This window comes from Phalacrocorax carbo, chromosome 7 (genome assembly GCF_963921805.1).
Source record: "Phalacrocorax carbo chromosome 7, bPhaCar2.1, whole genome shotgun sequence".
Classification (NCBI taxonomy): Eukaryota; Metazoa; Chordata; class Aves; order Suliformes; family Phalacrocoracidae; genus Phalacrocorax; species Phalacrocorax carbo.
The window spans coordinates 18,294,800-18,322,495 of NC_087519.1; the positions used below are offsets into that span (position 1 = coordinate 18,294,800).

Genomic DNA, 27,696 nt, shown 5'->3' on the forward strand with positions numbered 1-27,696 from the left:
ATAAATCTGCACTGCAGAATCCTGCTCAACCAGGGCACTCTGACTAAATAATTTATCTTGATTGTAAGAAAAAAATTAACAAAAAAGGAAAAAAAAATCTCAGCCTATCCTGCAGGACCACCGGTACCTTGAATCCAAACAGGGTGGACACCTACTCAGCCCTCCAAAGAGATTCTCTCTCCTATGGCAAATCCAATTTGTACCCCAGCCAGTAACAAAAAAAACCCTCAATAAGCCAAAACAGGAAAGTAATTTATCCTGCTGTTCCACCCAGCTATCTGCTGTCTGTTCCTCTCTTTTGCCTATAAACTCTGAGCAAGATCTGTTTGTGTCCTTCGATTTCCTCTGAACAGCTCCCTATGGTAACCTGGCTTTTTTTTCCCACATACATACACTCCAGATTCTCAGTCTGTCCAACAGACTCGTGACAGCTATTACAAGTTTAGATTAAGTTTCAGAACTCAAGCAGAGCAAGAGACCAAAGCCTCCAGACAGGTGACAGGTACTGAAACAATGTGACAAGTATTAAGTTCTTCAACCTGGTGATAAGGTAAAAGCATCAGACCAGAATGAAATCTGAGTTCACATCTTGATCTGCCACCATTCCGTTTCTAAATCCTCCTCTTTCTCTGCTTAAGAATTCCAAAATTAAAACTAACATACACCACAGCTGCAGCTTAATAGCAAGTACAAATTTCTGCTGCGGGCAGATGTAGAAACCTATTCATTGATTTCCTTAGTATTTCAGCAATGAGCTTCAACTCAAACACAAAGAATTGCACAGTAGTGTAACATTTCCCTTCTTTTCTTTGGGGGATGGTGGGGGGAGGTATGCTGCACTGACCAAAGGAAATACATAATGTGAATGTTACAAGTTCCAATTTTTATTTCTTAGCCTTTAAAAATATCTTTTTTCTCAGGCAAAAACAGTATCAAGAAAGCAGTTTTCAAGGCATATAATAAAAGACAAAACCTAAATAAATTTTCCCTAGATTATTTTGGTTTGAATATTATTTTGTATTTAATTGTGTGGGAGTGCATGCTTTTGTGTAAAACATCTTCCGTGGCATGTCAGATGCAACCATCTGTCAAATAGGAAACATCTTGATTTCAATAAAAATTTTTTAAATTAAGAAAAACCAACCACTATGTATGTACTGGTACTTAATATGACATAATTCTGATCCCTCCTTTGCCTTGAATTGAATCTCTTTTCTAGATTCTGTGGGATATCCACTGTTTTCAGATCTGAAGGGCTGTCTGAACTAGCATATTTGAATCACCACAGCAATTTAATTATTTCCAGGCTACATTTGTCTTAAGTACTATTTACATAAACTGAAAATAGGCCAGATGAAAAGATTTATTAGCCATCAGAAACTTCAGCTAGTAAGGAAAAGATATTCTGCTATAATGAACCTTTTTCTAAATGCACCTTATTATTACTGCATATACTGAACAGTTGAAAAGGAATAGCACTCTTATAATAGACAACCAGATCAAATAAAAATAGTTTTAAAGCAATGTCTTTGTTAAATGAGCTAAACTAAATTCTCTAGAAGATAAGGGTCTTTGATGGATGCAGTAGTTTTGTATGAAAAACTCTATGTTAAAATACTCTGGATACCTAACCAAGCCCGAAACCTCAGAGATTACATGCATTTGTGAGGTACTTCTGGTTTAAATGTTCTGGTTTTCTGCCTTAAATAAAACTCTAATGACACACAGAAAGATTAACAGCAATACTCCCTCACTACTTCTCCATTTAAAATCACTTGACTTTTTTAATAAGACAGTGCCAACAGCAGATGAGACAGCTAGCTAGAAGGCGATAGTTAATACTAAATAAGAACACCATCCAGTTTCTAAACCTGTATTAGCTTACAACACGACACAACACAGCATCTAGCTTTCAGCTCTACTAGGTTTTCCAGAAGTGAATAACAACAGTGATAATTACACATCTAGCACTAGGACAGGCTTTGAAACCTCTGACTGACAACAGTCTGCAAAATGAAGGAATGGGCTGGAATTTTCTCTTTAGCAGGACTGCAACAGCCAGATTCTTAACAAAAACAGAGGATACAAGACATTTCCCTTTTCTCAAAGCAGTTGCTTCAGTTCAGTACCCTGGTTTTGCTTGTAAATGGAGATAAATAAAACAAATTTCAGATTAACGTATTTTTACATTTACAGCAAGATGTGCAAATCTGTTTCAAAACTGCTTCATAGTTATTTGGTTTGCTCTGCTTTAGTGCTTGAAGGATTTTACATGTTGGAAAAAAGAACTTCAGAATCAGGTTTTTGTGTGTTCCCTTTGTCTTTTTCTTTTCCCAACTTCCAAGCCTCAGAATGACAGTGTTCTCAAAGAAGAAATATTTGGACATTTAGCGAGAACTGCTGATCTCCTTTGCATGTAGTTCACTCTGAAAAATAAAAGGAACTTGGAGGTGAATGAGGCAGCATAATACTGGACCTAAGCCTGTCACTGAATTCTTTTGAAGTAGATAGTACTGATGCTTTTGCTAATTCTGACACTAAAGGAGAATGCTTCATCTACAATTCAGATTGTATTTGAAATTTGCAAGCTTTCTTAATACAGTACCTAGCTAGAGAATGTACTATACCCCATCTCAAAAATACTATTTTGATATTCCTTTTCTTTCTCAAGGGCTCTATTTTGAACATGAGTACATAAACTGGGAAAATAGTTCATTCTGTCACGTTCATTCTGTCTTCGGAATGATTGTAAAGAGCATTACATATTCACACATTTAATAGGCTAGTTTTCTTGCCTGATTCCTCTTTTACTGTTTTAAAGGAGAAGTTAACTGTTGTCTATTTATCCATACTTTATTTGGATTTGCAAAAAGATAACTGCAAACAATGACAAGAAAATTAAAAACAATTTAAATTAATTCTTCATGCAATAGTGATACTCCCTGTTTAGGTATCTGGGAACTAAAAATAAAGATGTTTGATTGATTAGCAAATGCAATATATGAGGACATCTCTGACTGGCAGATACTGAAACTACATAGTACGTGACACGTACAGAATGAAATGGGCAGAATAAGGTCAGAGAAAATTGGTGGTGAATGGCCAAATTTAATAGAAATGTGAATTGAACTGCATTAGAAGACTAAAGCATATCAACAGGAAAATATCTACAAACATAGGAAACAAGCTAGAGAGTAAAATGAAAACCAATCTACATTTTTTTAGTCTCAAAATAGAAGAAGAGGAGATACATTATGGCTGTCAATTTTCTAAACAATGTCCTCCTGCATTAGTAGAATTGCCTATCCTTGACATCACAGGGTTAAAAGGAAAACACAGTCTTTCAAAGGCCAGAGAGTATTTTCTAAAGGTTTTATTACTCTCATTATGTTGTATGCCCTATTTTGTCAATTTACTTATCACATGCAATCTTCTCCAGGGGAAACAGGAACTACAGAAAAACACACATTGAATAAAAATCACTAAATACTTTTAGTGATAAACAGTAGACACAAACTAAAGCTTCTGCATTCTTAAGGCTGGTCAATAATCCTATACTTTGGGAACAACTGCCCTGAAAGTGAGGGATGGTTGATCATACCAGCTATTTAAGGCAGATTCTGTATGTGCATCAGGGGTATTTAAATGTTGTAGACACTATTTCATCCCAAACTTTTTCACAAATATGTTTCTAAGCATTTTTTTTCCAATAGCTTCTAAACATCTAAACTAAATGCACGCTGGCAGTAAAGTAGACAGTAATGCATTTTCCCCCTGCAATCATCAAATTTTCTGGTACTGCTTGTAATAGAATAAGCTAATTGACTAAAATGCTACTAATTGAGTATTATACAAAGATTGAACATGCATATGAAGCTGGTCTTCAAGAAAACACACTGTTTTCCTTGCTTGCCTGTTAGCACTGGGTAGTAGCTGGCAAACATTGCAACTTTGCAGAGTGTAATCAAAAGAGCTGCAATCAGCCATACTCTTATGGAATCAATCTAGATAAACAGATATGAAATTAGGTAAGAAAATAATCTGATGTGTTTCTTAGAAATACAGACATACCCTATGCAGAACCTTCCATCAATGTCAAATTCTACCAGGAAGACAGTTAATCACTTTAATTTGAAATAAAACCCCCTACAGTCTTTAAATAATTCATGCATTTGAGAGCACTATTTATGTTACATGGGTTCAATAAAAGCTTCAATAGTCAAAGAAAGGGCAACGTTCATTACTGTCATTTTTAGTTAAAGTTTTTTTATAACCGTTCGAAGACTGAAGTAGCATATTGATTTTTCAGAAGGGTTTCACAAGACTACAAAGTATAACTCAATATTCTACTTTCTGTTTAAAAAGGCACTGCATCCAAACATTTAATCTTCAGCTTTAATACCAAAAATTACTTTCCCCCCCGTATATTTTGGGTAAACAGCATTTTAAACGTAGGAAATATGAAGAGTTATCTGGCACTTGACCTCAAAAAAGATGTCTCTGAAGATTTTCTGTTTGAACTACAAAGCAAAAAGGGACTGAGGTAAATGTATGAATATGAGAAAATGGCATTAAAGATGTGCTAAAGCAGACAAAAGGTGAATTCCAGGCACAACCTACTTTCTTCTAGAATGCTATTAGAAGATGTGATGATGATATGTCATTCCATGTCTTAGTGAAAATATCTGAGCAGTGGCTATCTTTCTGCTAAGTCGTCCTCAAATGAAAAGCTACATCTCTTCAGAAAGATGAGGCACTTCAGCTCCTCAAATCTAAATGCTACTGCCAACACGCTTGTTCCAGAAATCAAGAAATTAGGATTTATGAAATCCAGATTCTTTTGGATGCAAAGTAACCTCAAGTTAGTGTGGTAACTGCACAAGGAAACTTCATCAAAATGCTAAATATAAAGGGATGTTTAGATATATTCTACCATGGAAAAAATTGCAACCAGTTCAAAAAGCAGCTTGATGGTCCTATAAACCTCTTCATTCATTTGTGCTGTGTTGTTTTCCTACTGAGAACAAACCCAAAAAGATTTTGTCATACTCTAAACTTACCCACCACCAGTGCCTCCATTTTTGCTGAAATGTGTACGAGGCTCACTTGATGCCAGTTTAAGCAGTTCATTCCACTCCCGTTCCCATTCTTCTTCTGTATACACTAAGCCTGACTATGGGAGAGAATGGAATACCTTTATGATTATGTGAGTACAAAACGTAAGCAGTGTTCTGTAGCAGTATTTACGACAAACTTATTTTGAGCTTCATACATACATACATGATATGGTTTAATATCTTGGACCATTAATAGTTCAACATTTCTATTCAGGTGAAAGAATATTAACTTACTAAAAGAAGATCCAAACCACTAACTGTATACTGCATTACATTTCTAGATGTGGGGCTGCTGCTGCTAACACAGTGCTCTGGTATTGGAGATCCAGTTATTCGTACCCATGTGAATTCCTTTGCAATCACCGTTGGCATGCTTTACTGCCCATTTCTGGAGGTTTGCTTTCTTCCCCAATATATAGAACTACTATAAATGCCCTCCTTGGCAGACAAGTGATGCTTTCTCCCTCTGTTCAAGAGCAGAAAGGGTATATAAGTGCTTCTGTGCCCCTGTGTTTTCAGGTAGCCTGAAGTAGCTGAGTCAGTCACAGCTCAGCTGTATTCTCACTGAATGCTGCCAAGAAAAAGCAGATTACAAATAGGTCACAAACATTTGAGCACATTCACTGAGCACATTCAGGATTACTCCTGAAACTGGCATTTTTAGCCACTGTTTAAACACAGACATCTTCAGAAAGTAATACTTGCTGAAGTACAGCTTTTAATCAACAGTCAAACCAAATCTACAGATTATTTTAATTAAGAAACATCCACTCAATATTTGGTCACAGCTCCAAGAATCCTAAGTCACCATTCTGGGGAATAATTACTAAATGGGGTTTTCTTTCTTTCGTGGATTTTATCCGCTCAGTTTATAATGCTTGTGTAGCTAAATTATACACTTAATCTTGCAGCCCAAAATTTTCTTCAGGTTCCAAACTCACTTTAGACCTTTATAGGCACAAAACTGTGCATATTTATGCCCACAAAGCTGCAAACACATTTGCATTCTGATACAAGAATTCTAAACACAAGGATCTCTTTTGCCCGTGCAAAATGGAAGCACAAGGAATTTGATAGCAATTAAAACTTTTACACCAAACTTCAGAAGAAGGCTTCTGATGCTAATTGATATTAAAAAGACTGCCTTTAGGCCATACAGACCTCCTTATTCTGCTGGGTCTGTTGCCATCTCCATCTTCTTTTCAGTGCTTCCCTTTCAGCTCCACTTCTCATCATAGTATAGAGTGCTTTACGTAAAACAAGGTCCCGGTCATGAAATCCCCACATCCCTAAAGCAGCATAAGATGACATTCAGTTGTAAAGAAGCTACAGTGAAATAGAAATAGTAAGTACTAATACAATTAATATTGCTCTATTACGAAAAGAAGCATAGCTAATACTTCATTTAAGACTCTCCTTGGCAGATAATTCACTAATTTTTAAGGTTTCCTAAAGAAACAGTCAATATAAATAACCTAATGAACAACAAGAGGGAATTTTATCAAAGGTTAAACTTTGCTTAAGGAATGACCAATGAGTTGAGGGGTTTCAGTGTTTGCTTGCAGGCAACTTTAACTTTTCTGCAAGCAATAGAATATTCAAGACACAGGCTGGTTTTAACTGTAGTCGCCAACATAGCCTGCAGACACAAGAATGCTAATGACAACTGCAGGCACTTTTGTGATTCGCAGATGATGCCAACACCCAAAGGCCTCCAACTCTTACACAGCATGATGGTAAATTTCCTTTGGCTTCAACATCCAAATAAAGAAATGAGCATTCACAGTGATTGGAAGTCTAAAAATAGAACCATCCACAGGCTTTCAAGCTCATTTTAAGACAATAAAACATCTTCATGTATTTGAGAATAGTAACCTACAACAAAAGACAGCAAAGCTCCCACTAAGACATGTGCCCATAGACAACCACCTTTCAATTACCATATTGTCAGCTGCCAGCATTAAGTATGTTTAAGACTTTGCAAGTCAAAATACTCCAGACATTTGCTGTAAATAATAACCAATTCCTCCTAATTAAAAATGAAGGCGGCAAAAATAAAAGGATCCTTTGAAACAGCAAAAGCTCTTATCTTACTACTGCTTTCAAAAAGAAAAGTCTCTTCAAAATATTAAAAATCTAAGTGCTTTTTAAAAAGTCACCTTTTGGAGTTCTACTGGTGGAAGATTTTAGCAACTGCAACAAAAAAATACATTTCCTCATAATAGGTTAGGCTACAGAAGGCATACCAAAGACTTTCGGCTTCCCAGATTTCTATTTATTTGATTTGAAGAAAGGCTTCAAAGATCTTGTATTAATGATTAATTAATCAATTGGAAATTATTTTCATTCATCCCAAACTGTTGCCCATATACTCTACAAGGACCAACAGAAATAGTAACTAGATATTACATTCTTGAAGACAGCAAGAGAACTATTTAACAAAAGCCAGAGAACGAATGCAATTCCTCTCCCACAATGAGGCCGATTCTGCAGAAGCACCTGGAATTTGCCTGTTACAGAGCTGTTAGGCTGGGCTCTGTAAGGAAAATGCAAATCACTGGAGTTTATGATATATGGTTTTGATATTGTTCCAATTATACTTCTTTTATAACCTGATAAAACTTTTACCTTCCTTCCTCAAGCATGCCTAAAGCAAACAATACTTAAGTGAAATTTGAACAATACGTTGTTTCAGAAACAGTCTTTTAATGAAAGTCTTTGCATGCCATGTATTTCTGAGCTTTTGCTGGGGATAGAGAAAAGCAGTAAATATTTCTTGCAGAAGGTTTCATGTACAGACTCTCCCTTACCTAAAGATGCAGCATGCAAGAGGCAGTTTCCATCACCTGTTGTAGCCAAGGGAAGAAGACGTTTGCAGCTTGTACACACTGTGGACCACCAATTTAGTCGTCCTGAAAAGAAAGCATTTGTTAAAATGGTGGAGTGGGTATTAAAACAGGATGTGTACTGTGTACAGGCACACAGCGATATGTAATGTTTAAGGTTAATCATGAACATCCTTTCTGCCAAATAAACTTAAATTTAATGTCAGAGTGAATACTGAAAAGATTAGCAATAAGAGGCAGATTAACTATTCTCTAAATGTATTTGAAATAAGAGAGCATCTTTAATTAATTTGCATCTTCCATTCTCAGATGCTGTATTCAGGGATGGATTTCAATGGATTTCATTGCCTAAATACCATTGGTATTTAGTCTTGGTATCAGTTCCCAAACTTAATCAACATTGGCCTCCCATACACAGATGACAAATTACATTACAGTAATACAGTCTCAAAAGACAAAAGTAATATGTATGTGTTAATCAAGATTTATTACTGTTACGTAAGTTTATTAAGTAAGGTTTCAATCAGATGGATTGTTTCAATAGCTGATTCTCCTCTCATTTACCATAGTGTAAATCATGACTACACCTACTAAAATCAACAGCTACACTACCAGAGAATGAAAACGAGACCAGAGGCATAGCACAAGGTCTAGCCTTGGCTTACTTGTGGCTTTTGTCTTTGAGAACACTGAGAGAACCACTTATCTATTGTTGCTACCTGAAGCATGTTTTACAGATTATGAAACAGAGGTCAATTATCAAAAAGACTGACAAGAGGATGTCAGTCTTTGATGTATCTAGATGAAGAAAATGAAGCCAAATACGAATAAAGTACATAATTCCTGGCACACAGGTTGCCATGTGGTAGCATACTGGAGTGTTAAGTCTTGGTTAAATGGTCATGTGAACATTTCTAATATAAAGAAAGAGAATGTGACTAATTGTATAACATCTTTGGGGATAAGGAAGAGCAGATGATTAACAATGAGTAGAGCTCATGTATTTCCCAAGACTTCTGGAAAGTCTGTGGGTAGTGCACAATTGAATAATTGAATGAATAATGCAATAGGCAGCCTGTGGTGCCTATTTTTGTGCCTATCTTTCTTTGTCCTCTTCTGCAGACTTGTCCTCTGCTGATTCCTTTACTTGCAAGCAGAGAGCAGATAGTATGCATATATTTGTACAGTCCAGTCTTGCATTTAAGGTTAAATCCCCAAAACAGAAAGAAGTTCAAGCAATGAAAAAAACTTTTCACCATTAATGTGTTTTCATTACAAAATTATACTGAAGTTTATTTGTAATGGAAGGTAATATCTATTGTGGAAAAAACCCAGTATAACAGTATTTTAATATGCGCCCCCAATTACTTATTCTGGGTACTAAGAACTACATAATTAAATTTCACTTAGTATGGGTTGAGAGTTACTATACTATGATGCATAGCAGATCAATAACTAAGCATATTTGGTAATCCTCATATGATTTTAGCAGCTAGTTTGTAAATGACCAATATCTCACACTAGGCTTATTGAGTTCTAAATTAAATGTGCATGAAAAGAAGCTTAATTTAAAGCGCTGTTGGACAGCCTTTGGGAAAGATAAATCTGAAACAACAAGTTATAATTTTTAGCAACTCCTGTGTCTGTGGGCTGTGAAATAACAACTTGCCACCTGTTTTTTGCAGAATGTTTTGGTGGCATCATATTCAGTAATAAGTAATACCAAGGTGCTGCTTAAAGCACAGTTACGAGACATAGAACAGATAAATGTGACTAATAAATGTCAAAGTCTGGTGTTTATGAATCTTTTGAATAACAGGAGGTTTCTAGAAAAGTGATCTGCTTTCAACTAGATCATGCAAAAGATGTTTGCGGGCTTGGTTAACATCACAAAGCATATGGCTGACTCAAAAATCAGCAGAAATGCACTAGATTATAACAAAAAAAGCGGTGCACTTTCATTTTTAAAATCTACTGGTTATAGTGGATTCCTTTAGGGACAAAACATGAAAGTGGAGCTTATATGAAAACTGGAAACAGTTCTGCCTCAGGCTTATTTCTGTCTGCTTTGGTAAGACAGTATCTACAGACAAACTAGACCCATTTCTCACTCTCCCTCCCTCTGTTGGTCTCCTACTTGATCTTCACAGAATCACAGGTTGGAAGGGACCTCAGGAATCATCTAGTCCAACCTTTCTAGGAAGAGCACAGTCTAGACAAGATGGCCCAGCACCCTGTCCAGACGACTCTTAAAGGTGTCCAACGTGGCTGAGTCAACCACTTCCCTGGGGAGATTATTCCAGTGGTTGACTGTCCTCACTGTGAAAGATTTTCCTCTGGTGTCCAATTGGAATCTCCCCAAGAGCAACTTGTGTCTATTCCCCCTTGTCCTCTCCATGTGACTCCATGTAAAAAGGGAGTCTCCATCTTCTTTGTAGCTACCCCTTAAGTACTGGTACACGGTGGTGAGATCCCCTCTGAGCCTCCTTTTCTCAAGGCTGAACTAACCGAGTTCTCCCAGCCTGTCCTCATATGGCAGGCTTCCCAGTCCTTTGATCATCTTGGTGGCCCTTCTCTGGACCCCTTCCAGCCTGTCTACACCCTTTTTGTATAGCGGGGACCAGAACTGTACACAGTACTCCAGGTGTGGCCTGACAAGCACCGAGTGGGATGATGACTTCTTTCTCTCTGCTGGCGATGCCCTTTTTGATGCAACCCAGCATCCTGTTGGCCTTCTTGGCCGCAGCAGCACACAGATCTCTCATGTTGAGCTTTCTGTCCACCAGGATCCCAAGGTCCCTTTCCACAGAGCTGCTCTCCAGCCAGGTGGATCCCAGTCTGTGCTGCACTCCCAGATTATGTTTTCCCAGGTACATGACCTCACAATTCTCCTTGCTGAACTTCATAAGGTTCTTGCTGGCCCACTCTTCCAGCCTATCCAGATCCTCCTGCAGAGCAGCTCTCCCTTCTGGAGTGTCTACTTCCCCACTCCAGGAGGAGACTGTGGGGGACCGTATCAAAGGCCTTGGAGAAGTCCAGGTAGACAACGCCCACCACCTGCCCCATGTCAACCAGGCAAGTCACTTTGTCATAGAAGGCCACCAGGTTTGTCAAGCACGATCTGCCCTTAGTGAAGCCATGTTGGCTTTTCCCAATCGCATGCTTCATTTGACTTGTGAGGGCCCCCAGGAGGATTCGTTCCATAACTTCCCCAGGGATTGAAGTAAGGCTGATGGGCCTATAGTTACACAGATTCTCCCTCAAGCCTTTCTTGTAGATAGGGGTAACATTTGCCTTCCTCCAGTCCTCTGGGACTTCCCCCATTCTCCATGACTTCTCAAAGCTTATGGAGAGTGGCCTTGCAGTGATGTCAGCCAGCTCTCTCAACACCCTTGGGTGGATGGTGTCAGGGCCCATTGATTTGTGGGGGTCAAGCTCCTGTTGTAATTAATGTACTAACTCTTCCCTCACTGATGGTGGGTCGGTGTTTGGACCAACTGGCAATTTTGTTCCCGAAGCCTGGGACCCAACAGTGTTGGTAAAGGCAGAGGTGAAGAAGGTGTTGAGGACCTCTGCCTTTTCAGCATCACTGGTGATTGACTCTCCTATTCCGTTTAACAGTGGGCCTATGTTTTCCTTCTTTTTCTGCTTGTGGTTGACATACCTGAAGAAACCTTTCTTGTTATTTTTCACATCTACAGCCAGTTTCAGTTCGAGCTCGGCTTTTGCTTTTCTAAGTGCATCTCTGCACGCTCTGGCAATGCCCTTGTGGCTCTCGATGGATAATCCTCCACTTCTCCATCTCTGGTATGTGTCCCTTTTGAGTTTGAGTAGACCCAGAAGGTCATGGTTGAGCCAAGGGGACCTCTTGCTCTGCTTACTTCCCTTTCCTTTGTAGGGGATAAACTGGCTTTGTGCTTCCAATAGAGAGTTCTGAGGAACTCCCAGGACTCACTAGCTCCTTTGTCTTCCATGGAAGCACCCCACGGGATCCCTCCCAACTGAGCTGTAAGTGAACTGAAGTTTGTTCTTCTAAAATCCAGAACCCTTGCCTTAGAGCTGACCTTCAGCATGCTCAGCAGGATCCCAAACTCCAGCTTCATACTTTCTCACAAAATCTATTTAATCTTAAAAAACATGATTTCAAGTAGTTGATCCGTTGTTTTACAGAAAAAATACTCTGAGAATTAATTAATTAACAAGAATCAATTATTCTTACACAGAACCAGATACAGATCTCATATTCCACGCAAAGAAGGTAAGCTAATCCTCAGAGAAATTTTGCAAACTTTAGAAAACAGGCAATATCAGTACTTTAAAATCTACTATCTGATGACTCCTAGAGGTGAGAGGCAAACATCAAAAGCTACCCTACTGTAAACCCACTACAACTGTAGGCATGAATATAAGCTGGCTTTATGCGACTGTTAGGTTGAAAAAGTCTGTGTTTGAGGAAAAGGAAATAAGAAATATTTTAAAACATGGGTTTTACCCCTAAATATTAATAATGTTGGAGTATTAGTAATAGACACTAGAAAGGTTTAAGTATTATTTTCATAAGCCTCCATATTGTATTACAAGCCATGGGTGTATTGTTTCTTGCTGCAGGATTTACAAGAGTAAATTGCTGAAGAGGATTCTAGATGGTTATATGATGTGAATGGTTCAAAAAGAAGGCAGCATTTCAAGTATTAACAAGGGCCAGGCTTGGCTTTCAATATCAGTCCCTAATCCCTTATGCACTGGTACCATAGAAGGTAAGAAAGCATTTGGCATGATGTCCTCTATGCAAAACTCCATTTACAGTATAAACAGGAAGATAACAGAAATTATTATGTTTATGATTATGCTACAGACATGCTCACACAGAGCTGCCTTCCAGTTTACTAAGGTCCATTATAAAGTATTTATTGCCCAAACATGCACGAAGTTGGTGGTACCCATACAAACCAAGCAAATTCAAAACAATCATGTTAGATAATACTAAAGAACCTTTGTAGAAACTCTGCATAAATCCTTTGCTCCCTCTTCATTTTGTCCAGTACATATTTTCTTTTTTTCTGATTTAAGCTATTAATACACTAAATGGCTTTACAGACTTGGGATTTTTCTGGTAGAATTAACCACCAAAAAGTTACAAGGACTTAGTAAACAGCAACTTAATATAACTCTCTCTTGACAGGGGAAAAGGAGATGTTACAAAGGATGAGCTTCCCCTCAAGCTCTACATAATTTAGCGTGGTTGAAGTTTCACTGCAAAGCTGGATTGCGTATCACTGCCTCCAAGGCAGTCAGTTTCTTGCCTGCAATGCCACTGTGCACTTGTCATATCAAAACTAAGTCAGAATTCTTATAGAAAAAAATGGAATACATATTAAGAGAAGAACAAGGACGGTTAAGGATGTGAAGAAGTGTGAAGTGCTGTGTCACAGCTTGTACAATTTTACCTCAGACTAGAGTGCACTTTTAATGCACTTCATGGTGCTATTACCAGTACTCTTTCATATAGCTAAGTAAACCAGTCTTCGCCCAACTCCTCTAAACCACTGACAGAACAGACATCTCACTGAGGAAAACAAGTCGATCTGTGTACAGTGGGACTCAATGTCTGGTTTCCTGCACTTGTTGTATGTGTGACTAAAGGTAAGACTTCTGATGGCTTTCCTTTTATTCGTGGTTGGGCATTCTAGAGGTCTTTCCCAAGTGGATTCTGTAGCATTTAATACACAAAATTCATGTTGCAAGTTTTTAATCTATGGAAGGACTAAAAATAAGCTAGCTGCTAATTTTCATGAAACTTGTAGAAGCTTACTCACAAATATGTTTGAAATTGGCAGAGTTAAATTTAAAAAATGAACAGTACAACCTTAAGAGACAACTTGGTGACACAAGCTCAGTTTCCTCAAGAAACTACACTAAAACCAGTCTGTCTTTCATTTCTCCAGCATGTTGTATTTCCAGAAATCCACCTCTCACGCATCATCCAAGACAAGCAAGTCACAAAATAACATTTTCAACTTTAAAAGCAAGTCCAATTCTGGACACCCCATATATTCTCAAAAGCAATGGTTAACCCTAAACACTCACCACGTCTCCTCTGGAATTCAACGACTGTAACTGCTCTGGGGTGTGCACAGGACTGGCTGGCTAAGTCAACAGAGGATTACTCAGCCCACTCAGAATAGTCAGACAATTAGCAATAGGTGCAGGAACTCAAATCCAGACTTCAGCAGAGCTACTTCTATGCTTTACATGTTTTCTACATGACTAGCTAAAAGGATTTCTTAGTTTATTTTTAGTTTTAGTCCTTTCATCCAATAAATGTGTACTTGCAAGTATTGATGTGAAGAAAATTACAAGAACATATTTTCTACATGGGCTAACAGTAATCATTCAGTGACTGCTTACTTTTTAAAATTAAGTGAATAAATAAAGCATTTACCAATACATTTTCTGTACTTCAAAGAAAGGACCTTCTTGTAGGAGCTCTCTCTTTAAGGTTAGATGATGAAATAAGCTTTGCAGCAGCATCTGCAAGGCTATTCATATTTACTGATGTCCTTGAAATGTAATGTTGAGCTGTGCATGTACAAATAAGTATAACTGAGCAACAAAGTAAATGCTTCTCTTTTAGCCCGATGCACAAGCAACACAGACTGTCACAGAAGCTACTGGCCAGAATGCAAATCAAAGATCATAAAACAAGATGGCATAGAAATATACGACTAGGCCTAACTGGCTGCAGATAACTGATACTGAGTTCCATTATCTGCAGGTAACTGCAGATCCACTATTACCGGTTTTCTTAATTTGTTTCTTTCGTAACCTGAGACAGACAGTTTTCTATGACACTACTGCATTTCATCCTACTCTGTGAGACAATATTTGTCATTCATGTTAGAACTGAATTACACAAGCATGCATTTCAAATGTTGGAAATCAGGAAATTATTAATACAATTGTCTTGTAATTATAATGGTTCCTATTCCAGCACCCTGCATATACTGTGTGAAAAACTGTTAAAAATTCCAGGATAAGAAAATGTTTCTATAACCTGAAAAGGCACCAATTTTTCTTTAAAGAGCTTATTTTTTAACAGTTTGAAATTGAACATTTCCAGAATTTTGGTGGATTTGAGGGGGGAAAGGGGTGGGAATGTGAAACCCAGGCTTAACAACCTATTACTGTTTATTTTGCCTATAGCTGTAAAAAATACTTCATAAAAGCCACAAACCTGAGCACGGAAAGAAAAGTATAGGAAAGTAATATTCTTCAAAGTTCTCCTGGTTTCAGCTGTGGTAGAGTTAAATTACTTCGTAGTAGCTAGTATGAGACTATGTTTTGGATTTTTGCTGGAAACAGTGGTGATAAAATGGAGATGTTTTAGTTGTTGCTAAGTAGCACATACACTGGTCAAGGACTTTTTCAGCTCCCCATGCTCTGCCCGGTGCACAAGAAGGTGGGAGGGGACACAGCCAGCACAGCTGACCCAAACTGACCAACGGGATACTCCATACCATATGATGTCATGCTCAGTATATAAAGCTGGGGGAAGAAGAAGAAAGGGGGGATGTTTGGAGTGATGACGTTTGTCTTCCCAAGTAACTGTTACGCGTGATCGAGCCCTGCTTTCCTGGAGATGGCTGAGCACCTGCCTGCCCATGGGAAGCAGTGAATGAATTAATTGTTTTGTTCTGCTCCCGCACGCAGTTTTTGCTTTACCTATTAAACTGTCTTTATCTCAAACCATGAGTTGCCTCACTTTTACTCTTCTGGTTCTCTCTCCCACCCCATAAGGGGGGAGTGAGCGAGCGGCTGCTTGGTGCTTGGTTGCTGACTGGGGCTAAACCATGACAAAGGTTCATAGAGCTTACTTTCCATTTTTGTATTGAATTTCAGCACTGGAATAGAAACTTTTTTTTTTTCATTAAAAACACTGTGTTAGACCAGCCATACTTTTGCTTATACTATGGTTTTTTGAACTCAACAGTACAGCAAAAGTTTTCATAATATCTGTTTGTGTCAGCCTACACATTAATGATACATGGAGGAACATGTATATATAATGGAGATCAACTTGCTGCAGCAAAATATTTATATTACAAGATTTCTTTCACACAGATTTCATTTAATATTATCACTATCTGAGCCATCCTCCATCAATGAACCACGCTGATTACTGCAAGAGCACTCAGAGACCAGTCTGCACATTACTTACAACTTGACTTCATTCCAATACAGGCAATAATAAACACCAGAGCTTCTAAGATTCACAAAATCCCAAAATGCTTTTATGAACATGGTGAATTCTATCCTCTAAGAGACACACCCAGAAAGCAATCACACACAGAGTAGAGGATACATTGCAGCAGCAGAGAGTCAGTAAATAATGTTGCCTTTATCTGGGCCTTTCATTTATAATATCACACAGCATTTCTGAGTAAATCGGGAATTTTGCTCTGGGATTCTGTACAGGTAAGATGTAACCTGAACATCCTTTCACCTATAGATATAATGGTATAGCAAGTGCCTAAGCATATATAAAGGGAATATAAAAACCTTACAGGCTTTTATAGACATCCAGCTCACACAGCCACTTCAGACAGCACATATGACAGCCTGTTAACAGCGATTTTGCTCTCCCAATCTATGCTTTGTGAGTAGTAAGCTACTCTATGTTCCTAACAAAGTTTCCCCTCCTTTTGCTGAATCCGCCTTTTTTTTTTTTCTCTTGAAATTCATGTCCTTAAACCCAAGCACACACCTCTCTCTTTTCCTTTAACAATATCCCCACCCTCAGCTACAGAAGCTACTGTTGTTCATAGGGTTTATTTTGTTTTGAAATAGATTTTAGGCCCTATGCAGGGAATTCACCTTCTCTGTTAATATTTTTTTATCATTGACCAAACCATAGTCAAACTGTGCCCTCTGTTGGTAGGAGACAATAAGAAGTCTAACGTTAAGTGATTTTCGTATTAATTCACTTGCTTCATTTCAGACAACAGTATGTCTAAAATAGGCAGGAAATAAAAAGAAACTGAGTATCTTCATGTCTTAAATAGAGACAAAAGGTCAGTTTACATGAAGTCTTACGTGATTTTCTTAAACGGTCACTGATCTGTTTAACTTACTTGAACTGAAGAACTGTTTCTCAGGAAGTTCCAGTTTATTTGAATAAAATGCTCCCAAAAGCAAACTGAGTCTACACAGGCTACCTGCAATCAAAACTAGAAGCACTTCAAATGGCCAAAAATCCCTCCTTTCCAGTATGCAAGAGGCTCTAGGGAGGAAGGGACTTTGCCAGTGTGAGTCAAGTTATTGACCTAATTAAAATAAGTGGAAGAAAAGAATAAATTATTTATTCTAATTTTCAGAGAGATTTGAGATAGGAATGCTGAGGCAGAAAATTCAGTAGTTTCTGCAGCCCTATTTCAAGTTCAAAGCTAGCCAGATCTGTATGAATTAGAATATGTCAGCTCTAAACTCACATATCCCCTGATTTTAAGGTCAGAAAACCACTGTGATCTCCTAACTTGTACTCTTGAATTAACTGACTCCAGAGGCTGTTAATTCCACTGAAGCGGGTAGGTTGACAATGATACTGTAGCACGGTATTTTCTGATAGCCCAACGGAATTTGGAATGTTTTGCAGATCTGCCAGAGGGAGAGCCATCCTGGTTTTTTCCCTACCCTCCATGCGTTAACTCATTCCTAGAGAAACAAGATATATTTTCTTGATAAGTGACTGACAGCTTTCATACTTCGTAGATCCCTGGTAGCATTCCTGCATTATTTTATACTGCTATTTTTCCCAGAAGGCAGCCATCGGAATACTGTTTTGGTTTGGTGGATTTTTTTGTTCATTTGTTTGTTTTTTTCCCCTTAAGTATTTACTGTTTGATGCTATTATCTAAGCATGTCTTGCTTTTCAAATACCAAAGTCAAAAAATGAGCAGAGCATATGGCAATACATGATGAGTACTCAGTATGACTGATACCAGATTAGCAGAGGTCCTGCTGAAGTACTATGATGCAGTGCCCTGATCAATAACAACAGTTTATCAGTTAGAACACACACAGTATGACTATGCACTGAGCTTTGAGAGTGAACTCTCACATGAAAATATAGTGTTACACAAGCCAGTATAGCAATCAACAGAAAAACATAACTGGCTATTTGATATTCCACAGACATACACAAAATCTGATTTTATAACTCCTTTGTATCACCAGAGTTGGGCATTTCACTATATAGATGTGTTCATTTTGTGATTCATTGCTAATACACCTGCTATTTCATAAGGCAAAAATATCGGTTTTAAATACATTTCTCCATATATTTCAAAGCTGGCTTAAAACTTTAAACTACTAATAAATCTGCTTTAAAATTTAAAATTAATTTCTTCTCTTTTTTCCGTGGCAATAATGAAGTATTACTTTTAAATTATTTCATTTTTTTATTACAAAAATAACAATCCATAGATTAGATTCAGATTTTTAAAACTATTTTCTCAAGCTGTCACAGAACTTGAAGATTTTCCTTTGTTAGTCATTGCAATATAACTTCCTCATGAGGACTGGAAGTACTGACCCCCTCTGACTATCCAGACTTCCGTCCTCCTCTATTGCATGACTTCCCCCATCAGTCCTCCTTTCCTTCCTCCCTCAATGTCTTTGTTTTATTAAGTAAATTTGACAGTTTTCTCTATAATGTTTTAAAAGAAATAGAGGATCAGGGTATGTGTCATTTTGCAAAGAGCACAGTATTTGCTTTTACTCTCTGGCATTTACTTCCCATGCAGGACGCGCAAGCTCCAGAAGTAAAGCATGATTAGAAATGTCAGCCAAAATGCCAGATTGCCCAGCTGCTGACATCTGAAGTATTTACCCACCTGCTTGCTCCAAAGCAACCATTGTTGCCTGCTCAATTAAGTCACGCTCAATGAAACTTCTGAAATCTTCACTGTACACACTAAGGTCTGGTAGTTGGAATGTGTAGATGGGCATCTCCAAAGGAAACTGCTCATTGCTGCACTCGTTTGCTACATGTGATCGAGCAAGGGAGACTATGGCTGAGCTGGCATGAGAAATACCTCTGGAAAGACGCTTTTCTGTAGAGAAACCAAAGAAATATTATAGCCTAAAAGACCACTCAACACCGATTCTGATGAACGCTCGTTCATTTCACTCAGGAATTTATTCCACTTCTTGTTCGTTACCTTTTTTGGATTATTTCCCTGCTGTAAAAGATTGCTTAGTTCTTACTATGGATCCCTACAGTAAGTCATAGGAATGTCGCTCTCCTTCTAGCAAAACAGATAAACAGTAAAAGTAACGGGATATGAAAGACAAGTATTTCTATTTAAAAATTTTTTAACCTATCTTAAGTTTCCAAAGACGCATCAGAAGAAACATTTACTGGCAGACAGATGATAATAAATTAAGAGTTCAAAACATTAATTGAAGTTTACTACTTGTGAATCAAAGAAATCCAGCATTCTACAATCACTTCATATCAAACATGCCATACAGTTTTAATCTCAGAACAATCTGCCTGAAAGCAATTTTAACATCATTATGTTGAATTTAAGACAAACTCAGTTTTTATGCCTATGTGTTTTCTAAAATCCTAATTCAAGAAACAATACATAGTTCAAAGAGAATGATGAAATTAACAAGCTTAGTACAAAAGAATGCATTGTTTTATTAAAAAAAACCTGTGAGCTAATATCTTATAATTTATTGAATTTCTCTGTGGACAAATACTATACAAGGAACAGTAAAGGGTCATGAAAGCAAAAGAAGCATTAGAATGTTAAGAAAGGGACAAAATATTACTGTCATATTATTTCACTTTACTATATGGTCTCAGTTCTGGTATCAGCAAATGGGTAACAGAAATACTCTTCAAGTGCTTAAACCATGTATCATTCAGTCAAAATTGGCATTTCTCCTCTGTTTACTTTCTGCCCTTTACTCCTGTTTATATTTTGAAAAACTGAAATGAACATTTTGTAGCTGCTTAAAATTTAGCATACAGTTTCTTTCTGCATCTGAGAAGTGGCATTCCTTAGAACCACAGTACCACTGACTTTCTGTGCTTCAGACTGACCAACCTCAAGTCTTCTACTAGATAGTGCTCTCTCTAGCCATCCTTTGCAAAGGGGATTATCTTAAATTAATACTAGAAAGTCTCCTGGGCATTTTACTAAGTTTTATTACTGAGTTGACACCAGGTTTACGGAGTTTCTTTCATTTTTGAATATGCAGAAAGCTTCCTGGTGGGATTTACATAATGTTAAGTTAGATAATATTTTTGCTTATTTTCCTTGGAAATGGGTACCTTATCGTATTGGAAGCTTTTGTAAAAAACTTTGGTGCAACTTCACCTCCATAGCTTCATAAATACTACCATAAACTAGCCCTTAGTGATCAACCCTCAAATATGTACAATGCCATATTAAAATAAAAGAAGTCCCTGTACTTCTATGCCTTCAGAAATTAACAAAAGAAGCTTACTTAAATGCAGCTTATCACTTAAGCCAAGAGTGTTTTTAAAACATCTCAAACTGCCTAAGAAAAAAATCAATTTTCCTCCAGTTTGTGAACTTTTGTTTCTCTAATGGATCAAAGTTTTTCTTATTTTAAGAGCTAAATTGTACTCTCTAAAATATCCTAAATTGGAGGGAGGGGTAGAAGGATTGATTACATTTGCATTTCTTTCTTCTCCCTGTCCATCTCAGCCAAATCACTTTTAAACAAGGGAACTGAAGTATAGTATAGCATTTCTGTTTGACATCCCCTTGCTACCACTCCATCACCCCTTCCCACCACGGTCCAGCCCTCACCTGTTGGCTACATTCCCCACTCCAAGGACTGGGTCCATAAGAAGACCCTCCTTTCCCTTCCCTGCTCCTCCCTGAACATCCTCCTCACTCCAGTCTGACATTTCAGTGCATTGAATTGATAGCAAAGTTACTGCCAGCCCAGGCATTTAAAGCCAGACTTACTCCACACTACCCCCACTAAAATACCAGATGGTCATTTCAGTCTAAACTGGGCAGTTTGATAACATGGAATCTTAGAGTGAGCTATACCCTAATGAGAATGCAGGGACACTGTTTTATCAACTACAGTGTGCTATTCTTCCTCCCTTTATTTGTAGTCAGTGTTTTTAAGAAGTCATAACAAGTACTACAGTTCCTTTTTTACCAATGGAATTTACCATTTTCAAAAAAGCTTTACTGATACTCCAAAGTACTAATGCCATTTCCTGTTTAACATGTCGGAAGAGTCAGCAGCAGAAGGGAAGACTTTCTGTTCCTTCTAATGATTACACAGAAAGCCATCACCAAGCTAGTGTTATTACCTCCCTGTGTCTCAAGTTGTCAGACTTAATTCAGTGCAAACTACAGTTCCTTGATAAATTAATTTTTTTTTAAAAAAAAAGCTTTCCAACAGTCAGAGAGAGAGTGATCTGAAATAAAACCTAGAAAAGATCTGCCAACAAAAAAGTAAATTCTAATGCTTATCATCCTGTACTGGAAATCAGCTGCTAGAGGTAGTTGACTCATTTTTCTTAAGGTTTCAACTTCTATTTGGTGGGGGATAGGAGGTTGTCCTTTCTTCTGTGGAACCATGAAAGAAAAACATTTTAAAGCTGAATATTATTCACAGATTTCATACACCTTAACTACATACTGTAAGAATGGAAAGATTGAATTATGGAAAATTTTTTAACCTTTTTTTGGTCTCAATAAGCACAGAAAACTACATACAATAGTGGTCTGTGTCACCCTCTGATAATTCCTTTTATACGTACCATAAGACTGCTTGGGGACAACATATTTTTGTACTTTAGTCACACATTGAAAAAATAACTTGCAGAACTGAGGCAAAGCTCATGACAACTGAAACATGTAAAACATAGGGTCCAGCAGTAGCTCTGTATATCCCATCACAATGACACAGTTCACAGGCTGATGGCAAATGACCTCAACTCCCTACAGACAAGCACAACTTGCAAGCAGACACGCTAGAAAGCTGCCTGTCTGCAGAGGCCCTGGAGAAGAGCTCTTACCTTGAGCAATGTCATCCTGCCTTTGCAGGCAGGGTCGCTCAGCCTTTGTCACCTGGGGAGGCTGCTCTGGCTCCTGCTGCTTGTAGTATTTGCCCTCATTGAACACCTGTGGCAGGTTGGCGGTGTGTACCTGCCGGAGCTGCTCATAGTCATTCAAAGCTGCTGTCAAGTCCCAATTTTTGCCTGCCAAACAGCAAAATGACATTCTGCTCACATCTGTATGTGACTAGATTGTTAACCTGAAAACCATCTTCATCTGCACTTAAAATATAAACTTAAATAGAGAAATTACTCTTTCTTAAAGCATGAGCAAGGCAACAGAGGTTCTTTGGATAGAACATTATCAACGACTCAACCCTCAACAAAAATGCAAATGCAGAGTTGATAAACACCTTGAAAGTACACAGCAAACAGACAAGGACAGAAATATTTTTCTTTTTTTCTTTTTAATTTTTATTTTAGCTTTCATTATATCATAATTGGAGAAGACCTCAGGAAAGCCCTTGTCCAACCTCCTGCTCAAAGCAGGGTCAGCTATAAGATCAGACAAGATTGCTCAGGGCTTTATTCAGTTTGGTCTTTAAAATGCTAAGATGGAGACTGTACAAACTGTTCCCACATCTGACTGTCTTCATGGGATCTATGTCTGCTCTGAACCTCTCTTGTTTCAACTTATACCCATTGCCCCTTGTCCTTCTGCCATGCACCAGTGTGAAGAGCCCAACTCCAACTCCTTGATAACCTTCTTACTGGCACTGGAAGTCTGGTGTTAGATCGCCTCAAAGCCTCCCCATTTCCAGCCTGAACAAGCCCTGCTCCCTCAGTCTTTCCTCACAGAACTCGTGCTCCAACCCCAACCACCTTTGTAGAATCATAGAATCATTAAGGTTGCAAAAGACCTCTAGGATCATCAGCCCCCATCATCAGCCTTCCCCTGAACTCAATGCAACCTAAAGCTGTCTTCCTTGGACTGGGGGTGGCGGGCAAAATTAGACACAATAATACAGATGTCTAATGAGTGCTCAGTAGAGAGCTGTAAATCACTTCCCTCAATCCACAGGCTATGGTTCTCTCGATATAACTCAGCATATTGCTGCCTTTCCTAGCTGTCAGGGGACATGGCTGGTTCATGTGCAGCTTGCCGGCTACCAAGGCTTCCAGATCTTTTTCTGCCAAGCTGCCTCCCAGCCTGTATCATTGTGGGGGTTCTTCTTTTCCAGGTGCAGAACTCTGTGTTCATCCTTGTTAAATTTTACTAGGCTCCTGTTGGTCAATTCCCTTGTTCTGTCTAGGTTCCCCTGAATAGCAGCCCTGCCCTTGACATCAACTGGTCCCACTCAGTTGGTGTCATCTGCAAACTTGATGTTGCCTCAGTGATACAGAATTTAAACAGGTATAGACCCCTGAGGCACAGCATTTGTTACCATCTTCCAGCTAGAAAACTATCCATTAACCACTACCCTCTGAGCTTGACCATCAAAAGTTACTTGCCCATCTAGTTGTCCAAGCATCCAGACTGTAACATCCTAACTTGAACACAGCAATACTATGGGAAACAGCATCAAAAGCCTTGCTAACATTGACGTAAAAGGTATCCACTGCTCTCCTCTCATCCAAAAATCCAGACATTTTATCATACGAGGCAATCAACACCAGGACTTCTCTTGCTTTGATTCCGATCAGATGGCTAAACAAACTGGCAATTTAAGATGAATGCTAAATTCCACAGAATTTAACATAAAATAATGAGAGGTGGTAATATACACCTGTACGGTAGTGAATTTAGTAATAAATAATAATTAGCAGCAATGATGGAAAGACATGACTTAGTGTTATAGCATAAAAGAGTGAGAAACTTTCTTATCTTTCTATTCTCAGAGCAGCTACAATGCAAAGGCCTTAGGTCCCTTTACCTTATATATCAGAGACAACCTGCTCCCTCAGAGATTTTAAGTCTTTTGAAAATCAGGTAATATAGGACAGCGTTTTGTAACAAAACATGCAGTGAGAGGATTCAGTCAGTGTGGTTCCATATCTGTGTCAGCTGCTGATAGAACCTGCCAACACAGAATCCTCTAAAAGATTTGCTTCCAAGCTCCCACTTCATCATATTGCTATCACCAGTGATAACAGAACACAGGCTAATCTCCACAGATAAAGAAGTCTGTTTTGTACAGGTGGTCAGTCTCAAAAAATAATAATGAAAAAAATGTTGAGTTGTTTGTATGTTATTTTCAATATGTTAAAATACATATGCTATGTTAAAATACATAAATGTTCTAGCATTCTCCAAGTACTTCTTTTTAATTGGAAAATTACAAATATTTAATAGCAAGAAAAAAGACACCACTAATTATATCAGACTTCCAGAGCATTCCATGAGCACTTTTTCTGGGAATTCAAAAGTAACCTGATTCTGACTAATAAATGATTTACTACACCATAAAGTTTGTCACTTTATCTACTTTGAGAAGCTACATTACCTAAGTAGCAGTTAAATATAACTTATTTACTTACACAAAGGAGAATAAGCTAAAAATAGTACAAAGCAGTTTCATACAGATAAAAGAAAGTCTTTTACTGTTACAGTAATTTCTGTGAAGAACAAAAACCTAACTGAAGTAGGAAAAAACCAGCACAAACAGCTTTTACCTGCAGAGTTGAGCTAAACTACCTCAGGTTTTGAAGTACTAAACAAAATTGTGAGAGATTTAATACCATCAAGCAAGAATGTTATATACATCCTGAGTAGTACATAATATAAACCACCATGTCAGCGATATGGAATTGTTATACATGTTATGCTGTAATCTTCTATTAGAAAGCCTGTAGGGCAAAATGTAAATTTAGTGAAAATCGTCAGAGATCCTAGAACAAGCACTTGAGTTATCGCCAGCATTTTTTTTCCTAAAAAACCCATGCAGATTCAATAGCTGTAATACGATCAGGGCTCTGCTCTAACTATATAACTATATATAGTTATATATAGTTTTATATATATATATATATATATATATATATATATATATATATATATATATATATATATATATAATCTGAATCAAGTTGCTCAACCTGAACATCGAAGAATCACGAGTGTGATCACATATCAATGGTTGGCATAGGGATTGCTTTTCTTTGGTCCTTTTTTTAGGAGGCACTTACAATATATTTTTTTAAATCTTCTCAACCATGAGGACAATAAAGTACTGGGTTTATTCAGTGCAGATCCCTGAGTAACAGAGCTATATTGATGGAACATTGACAGCATTTCTCTAGTGTCAGGGCATTCCTCACAGGTCACCTGCTCAGATATTTTCATGTTTAAGTTCTGAAATCTAAAAATCACTGTGCATGTGCTATAAGTGACTGCTGTGTGATGGGGCTTTGATGTATGTCGTAGGAAAGCAGAAAATCAGTAGACTAACAGAAGTCCCACTGTTCTTAATTTTAGGCCAAATACCATCATCTTAATGAAAAGCTCTATCAGAAACTTTAAAGTCAACCTTCAGAAACTATGCTCACAATATGTTGCTTTTAAAACTAAATAGCATAGTGACTCTTGAGTTACGCTCCATGGCACAATGTAGAAACTGAACTTCCAATACAGACTTGAAACTATATATAAAATAAAATTTCTATACCTAAATGCATCTTACATAGGAATATTTTGTTTTCAAGTTGTCCCCATCTCCTGAACAAAAGCATCAATGAGCACCAAAGCCTTAAACTTCAGAAAACCAACACAGGAAATGATTACGGGACTCACTTTCCCCAAATTTGCTGGAGCCTCCAAGCATTGGAATGCAAGAGAAAAATTCAACCAAATTAGAGCACCTTGTCCTCTCCATGAAAGTGTTTTTTGATATTAGCCACCCTGACTAGTGTTTTCAGCTACTCTCTGTACTGGAAACATATAAGCTTGCCCTTGGTTTGTATTTTCACAAGTAAATATGAACGACAGACCTTTTGGTTTTCCCATTGCCCATAAAAAAGGAAATTCATCAGTTTGGGAGGATTAAAGAAGAAAATTCATAAGTCAAAGTAGAGAAAACTGGAGGCAGCAAAGAGAATTAGGGGAAAGGAAAAGAGGAAAAAACAAGAGGCATTTATAAATGATATTGTGTGAAGAAATACAAATAAGTACCAAAATTTAATGCAGTGTGTTATGAGAAAAAAGTAAACAGATATAATAAAAAGTGTGCTGTGATTTGGACCACTGAGATGGACTGCAGAAACAATGGACAAGCTGGGAACAAATCAGAAAGGTTATTAAATTCAGAGATGTCCAGAGCAGATGATCTGAACACTGATTTCTAGCAGTGTGACATGGTGGGTGAGAAAGTTTCAGCTGGAAGTTACTGAAGAAACTTTAGTGGGGCTTATGATTGTGGAGATGAACAGAGCTAACTCTGCCTAGCTCTCCTCCTTTAAACTTTGCATACCAAAAGCTTTTTAATTTCTAAAGCTGCATCTTATTACATTCCAAACTAAGTTTTGAAAGAAGAAACAAACCTGAGGTATGCTGGGTCAGAAATGACAAAAATAAATTAACATAACACTGAAATCAAATGTTTCGCCCCCAGTGCCTCACAGGGCAGGCCCCTCCTTCCAGTCTTGCTACTTGTTCAACAAGTTTCAGCCTTCTGGTTTGGAGCAGACTACATACTGTCCCTCTGGGTCCCTAGGAAAAGACTTACTCTTTCTATTATCAAAGTTCTGTTTGTATGTCTGTTCCCTGGTCTTCTCTGAAATCTCCTAGACCCTGCTCCCCACACAAGTCCCTACTCAGTCACATCTCTTGTTTCCTTTAATTGTCATCTCCTGCACAGGCCCTCAACAGAAAGGAACAAACTTTCACATTCTGTCCCACAAAGTTTACACCCAACATAAGCACTGACATGCCCTCCCATTGCAAGGCTGAAGGAGAACCAACAGGTAATTAATCTATTTTGCATAGTTTAATCAACTAAATTAAGTCAAGTAAGACTTTTTGTTGCAATTTGAAGGACAAAAACATCACAAAACTATTCTTCAGATTGTCTGTGCATTTTTTTTTTTTACTGTTACTTATCTGATGAACCCTACTGTTCACTTACTGTTAACTTCTTTTTTATATGACATATTATTGTCTTTAAAAAGGTATTTCACAGGCATAACGATGTTATTTCAGTACAATCACATCAGATGACAAGTCACTGGTAGCACCATATCAGTCAGTAGCAAAAGAATTGCTCCAAAGAGCAGTGACACAGTGGGTTTACATGAAAGGCTTTGAGTTTCTAATGGTCAGAGAACATCAGTCAGCAAAAAGCTGGAGCAGCACAAAGCTGGTTAGAAAACACAGGTAGTGAATCACGATCAGGATGCTGGAATCAAATTAATTCACAAACACATCAGAAAGAATACTCTTACTGAACTATTACTTCCAGAACTGCTGCATGTGCTATGTGAGTCAGCGGGTATAAAATTTCACAGGACTAAAAGGTCTCTGCTTTAAAACCAAGAGTTTCCAGTGTGGAGGAAAAACAACAAAACAAAACCAAAGTGCAGCTGAGTAAGGAATGGAAGATGCACTCTGGCTGAGGGCTGGTACTGACGTTTTAGTGTCAGAGACAGCAGGCATCTACATGAAAGGCATATTCAAAAATAA

The 27,696-nt window shown here is 37.9% G+C and overlaps 1 protein-coding gene across 9 annotated transcripts in view; it reads right to left on the bottom strand.

Annotated features, from left to right (window-relative positions):
• Positions 1-27,696, bottom strand: part of OTUD7A (OTU deubiquitinase 7A) — a 163,087-nt gene that overhangs the window by 25,608 nt on the left and 109,783 nt on the right. For 8 of the 9 annotated variants that reach the window (XM_064456611.1, XM_064456609.1, XM_064456608.1 and 5 more), the window contains 5 exons: positions 22,044-22,226; positions 18,856-19,074; positions 7,928-8,029; positions 6,279-6,406; positions 5,061-5,173 (listed from right to left, as the gene is read on the bottom strand). In XM_064456611.1, coding sequence (XP_064312681.1) covers positions 5,061-5,173; positions 6,279-6,406; positions 7,928-8,029; positions 18,856-19,074; positions 22,044-22,226 — 745 coding nt within the window. The remainder of the gene's footprint in view (positions 1-5,060; positions 5,174-6,278; positions 6,407-7,927; positions 8,030-18,855; positions 19,075-22,043; positions 22,227-27,696) is intronic. The other variant, XM_064456614.1, reaches the window with a different exon arrangement.